The sequence below is a fragment of the Crocodylus porosus genome, unplaced genomic scaffold, assembly GCF_001723895.1.
Source record: "Crocodylus porosus isolate Cpor-Errol unplaced genomic scaffold, CroPor_comp1, whole genome shotgun sequence".
NCBI classification, from domain to species: domain Eukaryota; kingdom Metazoa; phylum Chordata; order Crocodylia; family Crocodylidae; genus Crocodylus; species Crocodylus porosus.
The window spans coordinates 25936280-25955874 of NW_017728915.1; the positions used below are offsets into that span (position 1 = coordinate 25936280).

Below are 19595 nucleotides of genomic sequence, written 5' to 3' on the forward strand. Positions count from 1 at the left end.
TAACTCAGTGTTTATCACCTCATTAAGAAAAAGACAGAGGGACATTACCAGCTACTTGTGATTCTGCCTTTGTCCGGGTTACCACAGCACAGACCCAGTATGTGGTCTGCTAGCTAATACACAGATGCCTGTCAGCAAGGCAAAAGGGAGGGGAGAATTCCTGCTTAGCAGGGAGTGGTGAGGGGGACGGGGGACCAGGGTGGGGGGGTGGAAGCAGCCTGCAGTCTCTGCCAGAGCTGAAGCCAGGGGGCAGAGGGGAGGGGCCAGCCCTGCCATGGAGCAGAGAGCCCTGCCCAGCCCAGAGAGTATGCCAAGATGCTGGAAGAGTCTGGTTTGACTCAAATCAGTGAAGTCTGATGCTATATTCAACCAGGTTTATCTCAAACCAGTTTATCTCAAACAGGTTTCAGCCATTTTTAAACTGGTTTATGTGCACTGAACATCTGTTCTGTTACAGGTTTGAACCAGTTTCTGATCACTTAAACCAGTTTGTGTGTAATGTCTGTCCCTTGCCTAGAGGATTTAATAGCTATAGTCAAGCTAATGATGTCTCCTGTAGAGACAACTCTTGCTTGATATGCATCTAGCAAAATATGTACACTCAACAAACAGCTAAATCAGTCAGGATCGTATGCACAACACAACCTCACTTCACTAAAAAGGAGGGATAATTAAATGCCTTTTCAAAGACTGCAATGGATACATTCCCTGAAAATAAGGTTTAGGGTAGAAACATACAATTTCATCGTTACTTATAAAGATCCCTATGGCTTCCATTTTCCTGGCTTTCATGACTAAGGCCAAGTCCTGCTCCTGCTGAAGTCAATGAGAAAACTCCCATTGATTGATGAGAGCTTAGAAAAGAACAAACAGATGTTATTTTCTAAAAATTTCATGAATAGACAACAAGCTAACAGCTTTTACGATGAATAATTTTATACCCAGGTTTTGGAAAATGAGCTGTAAATTAAATGCCTAGTTAACCTCTTGGGATTCTGGCATGGTTAGTGATTAGTACATTTTAATTATAAAGTAAATAATTAACCTACAAGCCTTTTTATTTCACTCTCAAAGTTATATTCTGCCCTTCACGAACATGATGAGGTAAGTAGCACTTTTCTTTTGTCAAGAAAATTTTGTAATTGGTTAGATTTTCTACCTTACTTCTGAGATGAAGGGCTAGATTGTGAACCCCTTTCTCACACTGGTCCTACTGAACCAATTCCATGTAGGTGTCCTTCCCAGTCAATGCCTAGCCCTCTGAAAGCCAAACCAACTGCTAGCAGTGGGCATTTTGCTTGGATTTCAGTTCTTAAAATTTCTTGTTTCATGGACATGCCTAAATACTTGCTAATAAAGTATTAATATGGGTGAAAGGATGGAGAGCTAGCATTAAACCAAATGGAAAAAAACTGCAGGCAGTTTTTGGTGGCAGTAGAAACTTTGTGAATATTATAAGGCAAATTCTTATCTTGGGTGTTAACCTGATGTCATTCTTGCACAGGTGAAGGTTTTGAATGTTAGCTACATTAACAAACCTAAGTATTTTGTAGGTTTGAATGTAATAATTTTCTTAATGATCCTGGTGTTTCTGAGTGTTTAGCGTTATGCTAGATTTGATATGTTGGTGGCAAAATGACAAGAAATCAAGCCTAAGAATACTTAGCTAAAAGTCTAATGCATTTTAACTGGATTTTTTCCATTAAAGACTTTGAATCACAACTCTTCATTTAAAGCAAAAGTGAAACATCTTAACTTGATACTCAGAATAACCTTACAGAAGAGCAAATGGGTACAACAAAAAATTCTGAAGTTATATAAATGTTGAGTGCATTTTACTCTCCTATGAAATATGAAGTTTCATTTCTACCCTTTTACAATCTTTTCTCTGATGCCTGATGTTTGTGCCTGAAAGTTTGTATTTTAACACTTTTTTTGCAAAAATCTAGTATAAATGATATCATCCCTACCTCGAGTCCTGATTGCTTTTTCCTCCAGACCAATACGGCTGATTGGATACCTGAACTGGATACCTGAGTGCATGTTGGTGTTTAGAAAGGAAAAACAGAAGAGGCAAATCTTGGAAAGAGATGAGCTCTTGATAATTTTATCAGTCACTGGGCTCCATTGCTGTTTAGCAGCTTTCCAGACTTGACAATCTGTGTTCAAGTGCACAGGCAAATCCAGACCTCAGTACTCTGCTTAAGCAACCTGATTATGTTCTTGGGCACTTTATGGGGGAGGGCGTGCAATGGGTTGCAGAGGGGTAACAGAGAAGATCTGTGGAGGTTACTGCAGCCTGATGCCTCCATCAGGTAGGGATTAGTATGTGCCCCAGCCCTAGTCCCTGCCCCTGCCCCTGCCTCTGTCTGACAGATGACAGGGAATGATTCAGGTTAAAGGCAATAGAGCGTACACTCCATGCAGTCCATGGAGGGAAAGGTCCAGGCACCTGCTGTTCCTCTGAACTCTTGAGAGTACAGAGCCTTGGTCCAAGGTGGTATGTAAGTTCCTACTTCTCTCCCAACGCAGCCTGCCCCAGCGTTGGATACAGAGAAGTTCAAACTGGGCTGAGGAAATAAACAGACCACTTATACTTATATTGCATTCACTTCTTGCCACTGAGCTTCATCAAAGAGGTGCAGGTCCCCTCACCTCCCATTACCTTGTGCGTTCAAAGAAAGTGCTGCAGCTGCTCTTTACGGGTATAAGGAATTTATTTCTGCTTCACTGCTAGATGCATCACGGTCGGGTTTTAGCCCTAAGAAATGATGGCAGGATTCAGCTCATTGACTTCAACTGGAGCTTTGCCTAAGCAGAAGTGAAGGGGAGTAGGGGGGAGATGGTTCTAGCTGCCCAAATAAGAGTTAGTTCTTCATAGTCTCATCCACTGAGAGCAGTTTCCTATATTTCGTATTTCAAAAAGAGGCACTGGTAAGGAAAAGACTATTTTTAATTCACTGACTGCAAGCCTAACTTTCCAAATGGGCAGAATAGAGATTTTAATGAAAACTCAAACTTTTGCTCACCCAATCCACAAAAATACCCTGCATTTCAACAAGAAAATCCCTTTTTGTATGTTAACTTAAGTGATGACGTTTTATCACTGTACGTTTTCTTAAATTGTTTTTTACTTTAGTGAGGAAAGCTGTCAAAACCATGGTGATCTCTAAAACATCTTGCATGACATTGAAGGTGGGCTGTAAGGTCACTGGGGCCAGAATGGACGAAGTCCACTAAGTGCTCTTTTATATATTCCTGCTTCTCACAACTTGAAAATTGCCCACCAGGAGGAAGTGAGAAAACCCCTTTGAATATCCCCAGGTTACTTACAGTTTTAACATGTATGGGTGGGCAGGGAAAGAAAAAACATTTCAAACCATAAGCCGAACGCTGCAGCTTTCTACTTCTGTGAGCAATGCTTGGGTGAGTACAATTTCACTTGACATAATAGGACAAATTCTGCTCCAAGAAACACCAGGGTAATTCAGTGATGTTTACCTGATTCTATACAGATTTAAGCATATGCTTATTTTTATGCGATGGGACTAGCTGCAACATGTCTAATTAAGCAAATGTTTAAACTGCACTGACAGATGCACAGGCCCCCACTCTAACTCAAGGCACTTTACAAAAAACGCCATGAGTTAGAGTGGTGCCCCTGACCCAACAGATATTTCCCTGTTGGGTCGGGGGCATGCATGGAATCGAGCTCCGCTTTGGAGCTGACTGCGCTGAGAAACCTGCCTGCAGCCTCTCTCTCCCTAGCCCTGCCCTTGCCTCCCAGTTCTGGTGCTTTCTGCAGGAAGGGTTGGGGGAGAAGGGAGAGGGAGTGGGCTGCAGGCAGGGCTTTGTCTGGCCTGAGCTGCAGTGGGGGTTGGGGGCGGGAGGGTAGAGGGGCCTGGGGAGCAGCCACAAGGTGGAGGGGCTCCAATCCACCCACCTCCCTTTCAGGCCGGGCAAACCTCAGCCCTCAGCTTGCTCCTCTTCTCTTCTCCCCCCTCCCTTCCTGCAGGGTGGAGCTGGGCTGCATCAGGCCAGCCCCGATCACACAACGGATTGACCCTAGGGAACAGAAGTTCCCTAAGGTGCTTCACCTTCATCTGATCCCTCATTTGATGAGGGTTAATTGGTTGCATAATCAGCCACTTTCAAAGTGTTCTGAAGCTGTTCACTTCTGTTATGGCGCAGCTGTAGAGCACCTTCAGGTGGTCATTCGCACAACAAATGTAACTGCTGTCTGTGCCCTTTGTGAAACTCCATGTCTAATAAGTGGCTTGCACGTACCTGGGATGTTTGCAGGATCAGGCACTATATTTTGAAAACCAAATCTTGAAAGACCGTTGGTACAAAGTAATGACTGGAAGCTGTAGTGGAGTTGGAGTTTTGTTGCAGCTGTGCTGATCTGGGAAATAAATGAGAAACAAGGTTTTTTGACTGCTATCTTTTATTTGACCAACATTTCTTCCATCTATGCAGTTGGTCCAGTGGCAAGTTAAATAAAATCATGATTTCTGAGCATTTAGGATTGATAAAAATGTTGCTCTCTGTAATAAGAAATTGTCTAGTTGCAATCAAGAGAGGTCAAATAAATTAAATGGCAGGCCAGATCCTGTCCTGAATTGCACCACAGTTAATCAAGAGTAACGCTGTTGGCTTCAGAGCAGAATTTAGCCAATATTTTTTATTATACACAAACACTTGTTATTTCCGGTGCCTAGTTAGTGACCATATACCATACTTTGTGAAAGAAATGCAGTATTCATTCTGTACCCATCAACTACACCTCATTAGGAGAAATGACACCTCCTTCCCCCCACCCCCCAAACTGCCAATAATTCAGTGGGAAGGGCTCTCAGCTGGGATGTGGGAATCCCAGGTTCAGATTTTTACTCTTCTTGATTCAGATACAACTGACCAGCAGCCCATTTCTATTCTGGGATGGGTCTGTCTCAGTTTCTCTTGCTGGAGCTACCCTAATCAACTTTGTATGAGACCGGGGGTTACAGTGGACAATAAGCTGAACATGAACTAACAGTGTGCCCTTGTTGCAAAGAATGCTAATGGCATCCTGGGTTGCATTAGTAGAAGCATTCCCAGCAGATCGAGGGAAGTTATTCTTCCCCTCCATTTGGCATTTGTGAGGCCACATCTGGAGTACTGTGTTCAGTTTGGGGCCCCCACTACAGAAAGGATGTGGACACATTGGAGAGTCCAGCGGAGGGCAGCAAAATGGTTCGGGGGCTGGGACACATGACTTATGAGGAAAGGTCGAGGGAAGTGGACTTATTTAGTCTGGAGAAGAGAAGACTGACAGGAGATTTACTAGTAGCTTTCAACTACTTGAACGGTGGTTCCAAAGAGGATGGAGCCTGGACCTTTCTCAGTGGGGGCAGATGACAGAACAAGGAGCAATGGGCTCAACTTGCAGCAGGGGAAGTTTAGATTACATATCAAGAAGAACTTTGTCACCAGGAGGGTAGTAAAACACTGGAACAGGTTACCCAGAGAGGTTGTGGACTCTTCATCCTTGGAGGTTTTTACGACCTGGCTAGACAAAACCTTGGCTGAAATGTTCTAGTTGGGGACGGTCCTGCTTTGGGCAGGGGGTTGGACTAGATGACCTCCTGAGATCCCTCTGACCCACATTTTCTATAATTCTATGATTAAATAAGCATGGACTTTAACCCAGAGTTCTCACATCCTAAGCAAATCTCCTAGCCACTAGGCTAATTGCTCTTCTGAGATGGGCTGTATTTATATTCTTCTCTTCTATCATCTATGGAAAAATGCCAACAGTCTTTTGTTCCAATACAGAAAATTTTGCAGGTTGGGAACACTCTTTCCTACCAATTTTCATTTCCAAATACAAGGGATAAAATCTTGGCCCCGCTCAATTTAGCGGGAGTTTTGCTAGTGAGTTCAGTCGCCCTAGGAATTCAGTGGGACCAGGAATTTATATGTTCCTTGAAATCCCTGTACAACATAGACAGAGGGAAAGAAAAAACATCATTGTTCAATATTTTTTTTAAAACTGACACTTGTGAAGGGGAAGAAAAGGCTGAAATTATGAATATGAAGAATTGAAATCTCTTCTTGCTGTTAAGCAGACAAGGTTCTTTGGGTGAGTCTTTTTTCTTCCTGTTGTTATGTGTCTGTGCAAGAATGTTTTGACAAAAGGATGCATCTAGACAGAGCAATCGAGAAACCGAACCCAGTAAAGATTTGCTGATTATTTTTTTTTCAAAGTCTTGGATATTTGAATGACTAAATGTGAAAAACATGTTGTATGTCTGGAAAGCAATTAATGGCAACAAAACTGCAGTAAAGTTCTTGGGTTTATTTGAATAAAAAAGGAAACTAAAGCCTTGATTTCTCAAAGACACGTGCACGTGCCTAACTTTACATACCTGAATGGTTCTGCTGGATTCAATAGAACTATTCATGTAAGTAAAATAAAGTACATGTCTAAGTGTTTGTAGGATCAAAGGCTGAGTGTATATGCCACTATTTGTTAATCATTTCAAAAAAAAATCTAAATTAATATACAGAAAAAATCTAATATTATCTAGCCCCTAATACTACAAATACTGACATACAGACTTAACTTTATGAAAATCAAGGGGACAGCACACATTCCTAAAGAAAACATGAGGGTGTGCTCACAGGACTTGTCCCATTATAATTGTCCCATTATAATTAATGTTGTTATTGGACTTTTTTTTTTTGTCATTGCTCTTCTCAATGTTCAATCCAATTTTCTTTTCCTGAAAAAATAATACATTTAAAAGCATCAGGAAAACTAGGATAATAAATTACTGTTTCTAGTACATATATAAAAACAGAAGAAATCTGAACGATTCATCCACTCTTGGTTTTGTTGCCTGGTACCCTGGGAACAGTCAGCTATTTTAATTTATTTTACATCAGGGATACAAATACACCAATTTTCTCACACTCAGCCTGGTAGCAATCATAACTGGCCTTTGAAAAAATTATTTCTCCCTTATTTCAGTCTCTCATTATTTTCCTTTTAATAAATGTAAACATTTCTATTAAGTCCAGATGTCCTCTTGGAATTCTCCAACAGTAGCCCTATTATTACAAATATAATTCTAATATGCAAAGATTTATAACTCTTCAATATGTTGCTATATTGACATTAACTGTTTGTAGTATTGGTACAGTAAGCAAAACTTGCCTACACCTTGCAAGTCCTTCATATTTTTGGGGGGGTAATAAAAATTGTTCCTAGTTTGTCCATTTTGTACCTACATTTCCAGTGATTTAGTTTGTTTATGGCTAAAATGTTACAATATTTCATCATAACATTCAAAGGACATTAGCAATACCCATCTTTTTCTATTCAGTGAGCAGATTACATGAGATCCCTCATGCATGTTTGCCCTCTTTCAAGTATCTCTGCTGATAAAGTTTATAATATTTAATATTAAATATGCTTTAAGGTTACAAGGTTTTAGTTAAGGTATTACAAGGTTTATAATATTTAAAAATTACCATCACATCTTTACTTTCAATTGAAATTGTCAGGCTTAAAAACAACAAGAATTTTGAAACTCTAAATATGAGAGTTTAGAAATCTCTTTAAGGAAGGGTTTGTTGTGTTGCTTTGTTTTGTTTTCCTTGTGTTTGATTTTTGGCTTAAGGCTCTACATGTAAATTATGTGAAAGTACTTACTACTTGAGGCAGGTTGAGCTTGTACAAGCCAGTATTTTCCTGAAGGAACCCAGAATAGCAAAAGACCGACTACCCAGTCAGGTTATTTGTAGTCAAGCAGAAAGAAAATGCTGCAGAATGTTAAGTTTCGTCTCTCATTTTCCCAGTACATGATTCCTTGGAGGACTGAGTAGGAACTCTCTCAGCCCTCCAAAAAGGGCTGCATCTTGTGCAAAAAGAACATTTCTCCCCATGTGTTTGTACGAGTTTGATTTAAACAGCTCTCAGTAAAAATAAATAGGCAACCAAAGTAAAAATTTTTTTCTACTTACATTGCTTATTATAATTCAAACAGTTCAACAAAAACAGAGAATTCAAAATCTTTGCCTCATGTAAACAATAAAGAAAAATACTTTAAATCCTCCTTTCAAGATTTTAATAGCACAGAAGAAAGAAGTAAAAAATGGCACAAATATATTTTCCTTTGTAGATCGTCTTCTTAAAAAAAGTTAGTCACACAAAATAACACTCTTCGCAGGCTATATAAAGAGATCAGCATATTCCTGCCCCTGGGGCAGGGGGCTAGATTCAATGATCTTCCGAGGTCCCTTCCAGCGCTAACGTCTATAAATCTATAAGTGACCAAGCAAGAAGGTCTAAACCTCTCGAAGGGCATGGCTACACAAGACACATTACCATGCATCGACTAACTGACTGCACAGTAAAGTGTCACAGTCTACACATGCAGGCACTTACTGTGCAGTCAATTAGTCTACTGCATGGTTAATTCGCTACCTGCAAAGACAGAAGTTACTGCACCGTAGCATACATGTAGACATGAACTGGGAGAAAATATTTTCCCGGTCAGCCCCCACCCCCCCCAGGAAGCCACTCTCAGGATAGCCCCAGGGCCACAGGGTTTGCAGCTTCTCAAGCCCTGAGGCTGGGGTGGCTTTTTGCCTGCCCTAGCCTGGCCTTTAATACTGCAGTGACCCTGCAGCCTGTGCCACCTGCTGCTTGCCTCTGGCTACCGGGTCCCCCACCAATTGCCCTGGGCCAGCCACAGCAGCCTGCCTAGACCCTTATACTGGCCCCTGGCCCAGCCCCACCTGCCTGTCCTGTGCTGTGCCCCTGTGCTGCACTGCAGTGACCTGCACAGGCAGACCCAGACTCTTGCCTGCAGCCCCTGAAGGCCTAGCAGGCTACCTGCGGAAGCGTGGGCAAGACTGGTGGGTATGCCTACTGCATAAAGGTCAAGGCCCTGCAGGCACAGTGGGTCTGCATCACCAACCACAACCACTGGTCAGGGCTGCCCATGGGACCATGTCCTTTATATGGCAGCAGGGTAACACTGTTGTGCCCTAGGTGGATCTGCCCCATGCTCTCCAGCATGAGTGGCCTGCCAGAGCCTCTGCCATGTTAGTGGGGGAGGACCCCTTGGGGCACCAGGAGCATGTCCTGCCACAGTCTCCACCCCCAGCACTGTCCAGCAGCTTCAACAACCCAGGTCAGCATTTGCCCCATCAGCTCTGGGTGTGCAGCTCTGCCAAGGAGGAGAGCCTGGGACTAGCACCACCTGCACTGATAAGCTCCAGCTCCTCCCTGGAGGGGCCCCTGCCCAGCCAGACACCATGCCCCTGCATCCTAGGATGTTGCTGGGAGCCACACATCACCACCACCAGCAGGGACAGACTCAGGCCACTGGGCACACCTGCCATGCACACCCAGTAAGCTCTGCACTGGGAGGAGGGCTCTCCCCATCCGTGCTCCTGCCCCATCTCCCTGCTCAGCCTGGTTGAGCTTCCCCCTGGACCTGGAGTTCCTCCCACAGCATGCAGGGAGGCGGGAGGCAGTACAAAACTTTATTGAGTATCCTGTGCCCCCTCAGCTAGGAAGGCAGGCATGGACCTCTCACACACACAGAAACCTGTTGATGCTTGTGACATTTGGCAGTGATGTCATTTTTGGCTGTGGGGGCCAGGGATGTGTAGTGTAGGCACAGGTACCCCTCCAGGTGGTGGTGAACATTGCAGGGAAGCACGGGCCTGCCCACTGCACCATCAAAGCTGAAGGTCCCAGGCCAGGTTATCAGGCGTGCCTGGGGCACCATGGCGATCAGCAGCAGCAAGGCATAGTGGGATGGGCACCCCTTGTTCCACGCAACAGCTCATTGAAGAATGCCTGGGACACTCTTACTACGGGCATGCACAGGGAATAGGGCATGCATGGGGGGAGGCCTCCCCCAGGGCGCTTCTCCAGAGGGTGGGCAGGGGCACCACTGGTTCCATGTCCCAGTCAGCTGGGAGCCTCTTGCCCCCTGTGCCTGGGCACCATGGGCCTGGCAGCAAGGGAGGAGATGGCCTGGCCTGCAGGAGAAGATGGGGGGTAGCGGGTCTGGAGCACCCAAAGCAAATGCTGCTAGGAGCCAGGTCTGTCCTGGCCTGGGAAGAGGGTGGGAAAGGCAGACGGTTTGCAGCATGCACTGAGTGGCACACCTGCCCCTGTGAAGTTAGTGGGGATGAGGGGCTCGGCTGATGGCCACCTGTGCCAGGGCCCGCCCAGCCAAATTACCATTATCTCTGGGCACCTGTGTGTGCATGACCCCTGGTCTGAGGCCGAGGAGCACATAGCCCCCTAGTATTGTGCATATTATCTCAGGATGCCCAGGAGTGGCAGTGGTGGCTAGGGCAGTGGAGGCCATGAAGGAAGACCACTGGGTGCTGGACACCATCATGAACCTGGAAGTCACCTTCATCTCACCTGCTGCCCTGCCCCTGGTCCTAGCCCTGCCTGCCCCCTGGCAGCTGCCTAGCCACAAGCCACACTACTGAGATGTAGTGGCACCTTCAGCAGCCAGATCCCTCTGCCCTGGCACCTGCCCTGGGTCCCCCACCAGCCAGCCCGCAAACTTGCCCCTTCCCCACTTGCTGCTTGCCCAGGCTCCATGTGGCCCCTGACAAGGAGCTGCCCATAGCAGGCCAGCACCACACATGGGTCCTGCTGGCCCCAGCCCCAGGCTGTAGGAGATGGAGTTGGCCATGCTGGCAGAGCAGCGGCTGCCCTCACCCGCTGGTGAGCCTCCCACCTACCAGCCTTGCAGTCGGGGCAGGGGCAGAACAGGGCCAGACGAGGCTTGGAAAAGGCTAGTGCCATAAGAAGCAAATCTGCTCGTAGACAATTGCCCAGGGCAGATTTACTCGCAGTAAATTACTGTGCAGTAAACCCATACAGCATTAACTGCACGTGTAGACATGCCCAAAGTGTAATAATTTTCCAACTAGATAATTCCTTAACCATGGCTATATCTGCAGCATCTATCCATGATGCTCTGTTTTTCACAATTCATTCTTTTTGATGAACTTCACTAGAACAAAAAGTAGTGTAAACATTGACCTTATTTTGAATATTTAAGAATACAAAGATCTTATTCTGAACCTTGGTGTAGTTAGCAATAAGCCAGATAACTAGCGCGTTTGGCAGACATGGCAGTAGAGTGGGGCTCAGGAGGCCTAGGTTCTGTTCCTGCCCTGCCACTAGCCTGCTAGGCCACTGTAGCTGCCTTTTCCAGAATCAAAAGTGAATGTCTGTTCACTTGCTTTTCAGCTCAATCTACACAGTTTAGAGTAACATGCAAAGACTGAATCGATTCAGCCTCAGGCTTTTTGACTGTCTGTACTTAGCCGATAGGGGCTTCTTAATTTGAACCTTTTAACAGGCAGCTGGGAGCTTCTGGCTCTCCAGCAGCTATGCCCCACACTGTGAAGTGGCAGCTGCAGCTGTGGGGCAAAGCTCCCAGCTCCCCAGCTTCCACAGGCACCCTGGGTGTCTTTCATTCTTTGGATACTAGAAGTATCTCTGACTACCAGTATACAGCCTATATATTTCTATCCTCCATATTTCTTTCATTAACTATTTCAAGTGAACTTAAGATACAGTTTTAATTTTCATATTTACCATAGTATTATATCTTTTTTTGTAGAAAGTCACTTTTATTTATTTGGAAGCAAATCAGAGAATTAAAGTCAGAAGGCCAAAAGGTTATTTTGAAATAATTTCCAATTCACACCTATTATTTCTTTAATTTTATTTTAGGATGTTGAAAGGAATATCTCCTGTTTGCTTACTGGTTGTCTGCTCTTTCATTGCTCAAGTGAGTGATATATTTTATACATATAGTAGGTATATTGTATAGTAGGTTTTTATGAACACACATGCAATGCTTATGTTAAGAACCTTACTATGATATGATATCTTAGGAGGCCATATGTTACATATTTAAGATACCATATGGTATATAATTTTGAAGACAGACAAGAAAAGCCCTTAGCAGAACAGCTATATTTAGCTTAAGGTATTAAATACAGTCCCTGAGAATGAAAAGGAAAACAGCATCCAAGTCTAATGTTGCCGAACCATTTACTTCACACAGGAAAGACAAAAGCAATATTTAGCCTTAAGAACAATTTTGCAATTCTTTTCCCCTTTGTTTCTAAACTCTTACCATGTGAATTAACAAAACCTATGGTAAACTTCTTATGCCATCCATCTGGCCTGTCCCTGATAATAGGAAACAGAAATTAGATTTTTATTATCGAGTCTAGAGACATTTCAAGCTCAGCAACATTCTTTAAGCCTGATTCTGATCTCACTTCACAGTGCAAGCCCCTGGTTTATCAGGGTTCTTAATTTTAAGTACATGAGCAATGCTGCATAGTGAGTCCCATTACTTATATGCTTAAATAAGTTAGACATAAGAACTTTCATGAATCGAGGCCTAAATCAGGAGTTACCCCATCCACGTGGATTTACCCTGATGTAAGTGACATCAGAGTGAGGTGCGCAGGTTCGGAGTCTTCATTGCCTTGCACTTTGTGCAAAGTGAACGCAAAGTGCTGGCAAATCTCCTGTATGCTCATCTGGAGCATGCACATGGCCACAGAAAGTTCAACACTGAAGAAGCTTGAAAGTTTCACTCTGGATATAGAGAATGTCCCAAAAAGGTCTTCCTTGTGTAGAATATACTAAACACTTCTCCCCACCCATTGCCATTCACACCAGGAAATCACAGATGCTAACTGGTCCACACTGATGAAGCTGGTAAGTACTGATGGCTGAACAATTTGGACAGGATTGGAATCCAATCCTGCCAAAACAGGACAAATCTAAGTTTTAATGAACTGGAATGAACATACATAATAATATCACAGTGCCATGTTGTGAGGTGATAATTATCTGGATCATGATATTACGATACAGATCTTCCTATATTCCTGGCCCTGAATTGTGTGAACGGTGTTCTCGGGGCGTAAAAATTTTAAATGTGTCCTGAAACCATGTCATGAGTCTGCCCTAGGTGTATATATCATGAGCCGAGGGACTATATATAAATCACAAAAGAAATAAACACTATGAGTTTCCAATGCATTTTCTCCACTACACTTAGCATCTGTTGTATGATGAGGTATAAAAGAGAAGAAGCTAACAAGAGCAATGACCCAGTAAAAGTAGAGCCATACAAGAAAACAAATCAGTAACAGCATAGGAGGTTAATAATGAAGACCTTATAAGGTTCAAATAAATCTGTCTTTACACATACACCCACACACTGACATTTAACACTGACAAATCGCTGACCCACATACATTCTGTCTCTCTTTTACACACCCAGAACCACATTTACAATAGATGAATACTGATTTCATTAATGCTTTTCGATCTTAAGGACTGATTGGCCTGCTTGTGGAGGGCACAGTTTTTTTGTACAGTTTTGCAGTTTTTTTAATCATCTGCACTATTCTAAAACAGACTCGTTATCCATTAGGCTCACATCATGTATGGTGTTACAGTCTGGATTCTCTCTTGTCTAAGATTCAGCTAAAGATCTTATTTCTCTGCATTAGAGTAATGTGCAGTAATGGAGGATCTTCCTTTCTTTGTGCCTGTTTTAGGTATAATTGTTAACTCTAGCTGTCAAGTAAATAAAAGGCTGTTGCTTGTAATTGCAACTCTGTGAATGCCCCAACAATATAAAACATACATCTCCACCCAACCTCACAGAAATATTTACCTGGAAGACATCACTTCTTCAGTGCTTAGAAACAATGCTTTTACACATCAGGTAGTGCTGACTATATGAATTAAATAGACAGAGCAAGATGCACTTATAGCCACATTCAGAGTTGTCCCAGTTTGCATTTTGTAGAACATCTAGTCCATCAAGTATATGAAACACTCCTCAGGAAAGGCATGACATCTATCAATACAGCAATTTTTTTCACTACCATGATGGCTGCTAATGTTACAAACAGGAAACCTTCAGAATGTCTTCTCTAAGCATAAGTTACCAGTGAGTCCTCTATAATTCAGTGGCCTTTAACTTAAGTAGTATCCTACCTAATAAGGCCATCTAGTTGATGATTATCTGAGATTTTATGTAGACCTCATTCATGACTGATGGATTACACCTAGAGCTAGGCCTGAGCCATAGATTTATTCCTGCAAAACCCACTCATAAGTGGTTAAAGGGGTTAGGATTTGGCACTGTTTCCTGGGCTTCCTCTAGCTGTGGCTTATTAAAGGAAAAGTATAATGTGAGCTTTCCTGGTTTCTTCTCCTAAGTATTCAGAAGGAAGGGCAGAGTGGCGCACTGGAGACAGACTGGTTCAGAGATACATGTGACTAACACAGGTAGTGACCTCAGACAAACATTGTAGATCATTTCTGCTGCCAGTTGAACAAGTAGCCCAATTTAAATTACAGAAAGCAGAATTAAAAACAACCCTGAAAAATGGGGTTCAGATCCTCAAAATCAAAAGCCTTAGCAGGAGGAAGTGTTGATCTCACACACCTTAACTAAAGTGTATACGGTCCTATGAGTAGACCTATCAGTATGTTACTTGCTGCTAGGAACAGACTGCACATTGGCTGACAGCTAACTACTTACAGGATTTCAGACCATTGACAAAGGAAGCTGGGCATAACAGGATGTTGTTTTGTTTGTTAACCCATGACAAAATGATTGCTATTTGCATATTGCTGGCACTTTTCCTAATACAGGGGTTTTGAACCTTTTTTTAACAAGTGTCACCCTTCTCTCTCAATGTCCCAGCTCAGGTACCCCTGGATATTTTTTTCTTGTTTTGGGGGGGGAGGGGGCAAATCAAGGCCCCCATGGTGAAGGAGAGAGTGGGGCTGGGGCTGCACTCTTGGGGCAGAGTGAGGGACGAAGCTGCAAGTGGCTCATCCAGGGGGTGCGGGGAGGGAGTGATGGCTCCCACCAGTGTACATACTCTGGGAGGGCATGGGGGCATGTGCCCCCAGATCTATGCTCGGGACAAGGGAGAGCTGGCCCAGCAGTGGGGGAGGGAGTGGGGCAAGGGCAGGAGCTGCCTGTGGCAAAGTGGGGCTCCCCAACTAGCCATAGTGCTAGTCTCCTCACTTGCCTTTGGGCATGTCACCCACCTGTCTCTCCTGCCATGCCTTGCTGTTAATTAATTGAGTTGTTAATTAAGGCTGGAGGCTGCCCATTCTTGCCCTGATGCCAGGGGGCACCATCTGTGGCTCCGTTCCTCCCCTACACCGCAGCCCAAGCCTCACAGCTGGCATCTCAGGCAGTTAGCTCAACCGTCCCTTTGCCCATTAGCTGTGGCCCCAATCATGGGAACTCCGGCTTCCATATAAGCCCTGGCCCCATCTCAGGCCAGTCGGGACCCAAGCTTCTTTGCTCATCATGGGTGCCTCTCACAGTGGGCCCCTGGCCGTTTTGACCCTTCCAGTCCTGGCCCCCGCATTGACCAGTCGAGTCCCTTGGTTGGGTTTATGCCTCCGGCCTGCACTTAGGGATTCAGGTCCCCATTCCCAGCTCAGGTGCTTCTGGAAATGTGCCTGGCCCTGCGGGGTCACTTGTCCAGCAGGCTTAGGTGCTTCCTGAAGCTCACCTGGCCTACCCTGCTCCTATGGTAAATTACCCACCCGAAGGTGAGGGCTGGGGCTAAGGCACCCCTACCCGCCTTTCGCTGGGGTGGTAACTGTTCTGGCATTTCCCGGAGGCTCCTGCACCCCTGGGAGCCCTACCAGGCCACCCACTCCCAGCAGGATGCAGTTTTAGGTCATGCCCAGGACCAGGAGCCTCCAAACCAACCCCTACAGCTCCTGCCCTTACCTCCACGATGTCGCATTCAGCCTAGCAGCCAGGCAATGTTTCTGCCTGGCCTACCAGCAGTGAACTGCTCTGTTCATATAGGCAGCCTAGGATCTAAAATGGCTGCTGCAATTAAACACCTGCTGGCTGCTTGGCTCAGCCCTTACCAACAGTGCCCTGCTACACTGCCCAGCCAGGGCAGGGTGCAGGACTGAGCCATGAAGGGTGGCTCCTGCAGCTACACGCACCCCTGGGAGGGCACGGGGGTGTGTGCCCATGGATCTGTGTGGGGGAGGGTGGGCCGCTGCTGTGGGCTGGGGCTGGCACTGGGCTGTTCCTGGCAGGGGCTGGGCCATGCTGCACTTGGGGTGGGCGGCAGTGGTGGTACTGGGAAGGGGTTATGCGGGCGTGAGGTCAGTGAATTCTGGAGCAGCTGCAGCCCCACCATAGCCCTCTCCCAGCCCTGCCGCTGCCCTCCTCGAGTGTGGCCTGGCCCAGCCCCCACCAGAAAAAGCCCAGAGCAGCCCTGGCCCCAGCCCTCAATGACACGTGCCCCCATGCCCTCTTGGGGTGTGTACTGCAGAGGGAGCCATCCCCCACATGGCTCAGTCCAGCACCTTGCCCTGCCTGGGCAGCACCTGCCCCTGGCCCAGCCCCATTTCCTCGCCCACTGCTGGGGCCTCAATCTGCCCCCTTCACCCCCCTCCCCCAGTCCCTTTTCTTACAACACACTTACCGGCTGGACCTGGCTGCTGTCCTGGCTGCCTGAGTGCTGTGCTGCAGCTGTGCACATGCATACAGCATTTACTGGCCATATTAGGTCTGCATAACCCCAGGACCTTTTTAAGTACCCCCAGGGGTATGCATATCCCTTGGGTGACAACCACTATCCTAGCAGAATAGAGATTGAGTGGCACCTTACAGATACTGTGTACACACTTATTCTCACGAGGAAAAGTAGGAAGAGTTTGGACTGAATTCTAATCTAATTTATGATAGCGTAGATTCAGAATGACCCCACAAAATGAGATGAGAATTTCAACCAAAGTGAGAAACATGCCAGAGATATATTGCCAGGAACAGTTTTAAATTTTCATTTGGTTTTGGCAAAACTAAGAGGCTTAATCCTTTTCTACAGGTTTTCCCTCTGTCATCTACAGTATATCCTATCAGCAGGAAAGAACATGTTGAAGTACCTGAAAATTATGGTGGTTCACTCCCTCTGTATCTGAAGAAGGTAGGAATACAAATAATACTTCATACATCTGCCAAGATGGTGGATGTTGATGGTGTAAACTGCTTCAGCTAAGACTTTAATTGGTCTGATTTTCTTCTCACTTGCTCTGCTGTAAATCATGACTGACTTCATCAAAATCATTGGATTTATCCCAGCATAAAATTGGCATACAAGAATGAGAATCATCTGCTGTATACTGGTGGTTTGTTTTTAAAGTCCTTCTGCTGTACACAGGGCCATCCCGGTATGGTGAACTGGGGCAATAACCCCACGGTCCACATTTTGGAGGACCCTGAGGAGCTGGACAGAGCGACCACAGCGTCTCCTGCAGGGCGTGCCTGGTGCTGGTGGCTCTGCCCCACACCATGGAAGAAGCATGGAAACCCCCCCCCCCCGGGTGTGGGGGAGACCCCAGCCAGTGCCCTACCTCTACGGTGGTCCCATGGGCCCACTAGGGTCAGCCCTGGCTGTACATCAAACTGAGTTTCACTCTTCACTTTCTGTTTCCTAATCTGCACTCCCTCCTTCCCAGCATTATAGTGTTAGTAGCCAGGAAATACGGAAAATAGTCATCATCACTAGATAAAAATATATTGATTTTAATATACTTGTCGTTAACAACAAGCTTTTGGCTCCATAACTGATTAACCATTACAATCCTGTCTTGTGTTAGTGAAGTAATCTGGACATGGAAGCTCAATGTGAACAATAAGAAAGAGAGGTCAGACTGATCTTCATTTGCTAGAGTTGAGCAATTTACAAGACAACTAGTTGGAAAATGTGTTTTCTGCCATGAAAAATGTAAATGAAAAGAATTGTTCTTGTTGAAAAATTTCATAAATAATTTCTAATTTTTTAGCCAATAATAGAAGGGTTACTTGTCCATGTGGAAATGCTGCTGTGGGACCATGTAGGTGATATGCTTCACAACCTCACTGTCCTCTATGGGTTGAGCTCCCTGGCTGGACATCTCCCGGATGCATTGTAGTCTTCCCTCTGGCTGAGCCATGATTGAACTTTGCGGGACTCTTCAGTCTTAGTGGATGATGAAAATGTAGAGTGGCTGGGCCATAGGAGAGGGAATGCTGGAGAGACCCAGGCTAAGACTCACATGAGGCACAACAGTACCATTTCCACATTTTTTCTGTTTATGACAAGTTTGCAGTCTTTGTTGGTTATGCCTTTAATTTTCAAAGAAACAGGGATGGACCCAGTCTATCCAGTCATCCTTTAGTGTCTAAGAGTGGACAATGCATAATGTATGAGAAAAGCAAAAATGATGATCCAAAGCTATAAGTAAGTGTAAATCCCACTTAGTTAAGATGAATATATAAAATATGTGTACTTTCGATGAATGGTTATTTCCTAGTAATGGAAAAATGGCACAGGTATATATGAAAAGTGAAATAATTTCAAAATAGAAAATCGCACCCCACCCCAGAGATTGGACTACTGAAACAAAACAGGATCAATAACAATCAACGCAGCTAGGTTTTGGTTTTTAATTCATAACAACCTATTTGACTTCAATAACTATTCTCTGTTAGAATAACAAATAAAGTCATTTTCTTTCATGGTCACAAGCACCATCTGTCATTTAATAAGTGTTTTCTGTGACTCATTAGTCTGCACTTAAATTGACTTTGAACAGAACATGCCATTTTATTGCTCCATTCTCTACACTACCAGTAAGGACTCTTTAAAGTCAACACTGATAAAAGCCAGTATAATTTCAAAGACTGGGATTTTCCAGCCTGAGCCACTGATGTGGGAAATCATGCTGCTGATACTAATAGCAGCACCACTTTTCAGAACTGACACTTCTGAATTAACAGATAAATGTGGTGGTACCACGTATTCTTTTTAAAATAAAAATATTAAAGGACCACATTTTTCAGAGGACATCAAAACCCCCAAACAAAAGCCACAAAAAACAAATCAATAGGCAAATAAACAAGCAACTCCCCCCCAAGATTTGCATGCAGAAAAGATACCAACAGGCAGGGGGCTGTTTGAATACCCAATTGCTCAGCTACACATACAAATTCAAGAAACATGATGTCTGTAAATATTTATGGATGTATTATTAGAGGGCCTTTGAAAATCCACCCCCCTCCCAGATTTTTGTTGGAATATCTGAAGAAGAGTGAATCCACTTTTTCACTGGACATCAGTCTGCCTCTTCCTGATGTAAGTTATCTTACAAGCTTTTGTGCATGTCTGGAAATGTTCCAGCAACAGGGCTGAAACTTAAAACTCTTACCCAGGCAAACCTTTCATTAAAATCAATAAGGCATTTTGCCTAAGTAAGTATTACAGGAATGGGCCATTGTATTTTGTATCATGTTTGTGCCTTTAGGCTTTACACTCTGCACTTGGAGACCCATGGATGGAAAGGGCTAAGTAAGAGACGAGCATTACTGTTCTTATTAAGACAGGATCTTATTTGTAGTAATAGCAATAACAGAATATGAAATGATGTTAATTTAGTTGCATGGGGGCTCAAGCCTTCCTGCACTGGTCCAGGGCAGTAGGTGGGG

The 19595-nt window shown here is 44.6% G+C and overlaps 1 protein-coding gene across 7 annotated transcripts in view; it reads left to right on the top strand.

The window, feature by feature from the left end:
* The first annotated feature begins 1069 nt into the window (after nt 1-1069).
* CDH16 (cadherin 16) overlaps nt 1070-19595 on the top strand; it is a 77204-nt gene continuing 58678 nt past the window's right edge. For 2 of the 7 annotated variants that reach the window (XR_002101274.1, XR_002101273.1), the window contains exons 1-3: nt 1070-1104; nt 11771-11828; nt 16957-17055. Coding sequence is in view for 5 of the 7 variants with exons in the window: in XM_019535883.1 (XP_019391428.1) it covers nt 1097-1104; nt 11771-11828; nt 16957-17055 (165 nt within the window). In the remaining 2 variants the exon portion in view is untranslated. Of the gene's footprint in view, nt 1105-3403; nt 3427-6090; nt 6125-11770; nt 11829-16956; nt 17056-19595 lie in introns of those variants that run through there. The other 5 variants (XM_019535883.1, XM_019535882.1, XM_019535879.1 and 2 more) reach the window with 5 other exon arrangements.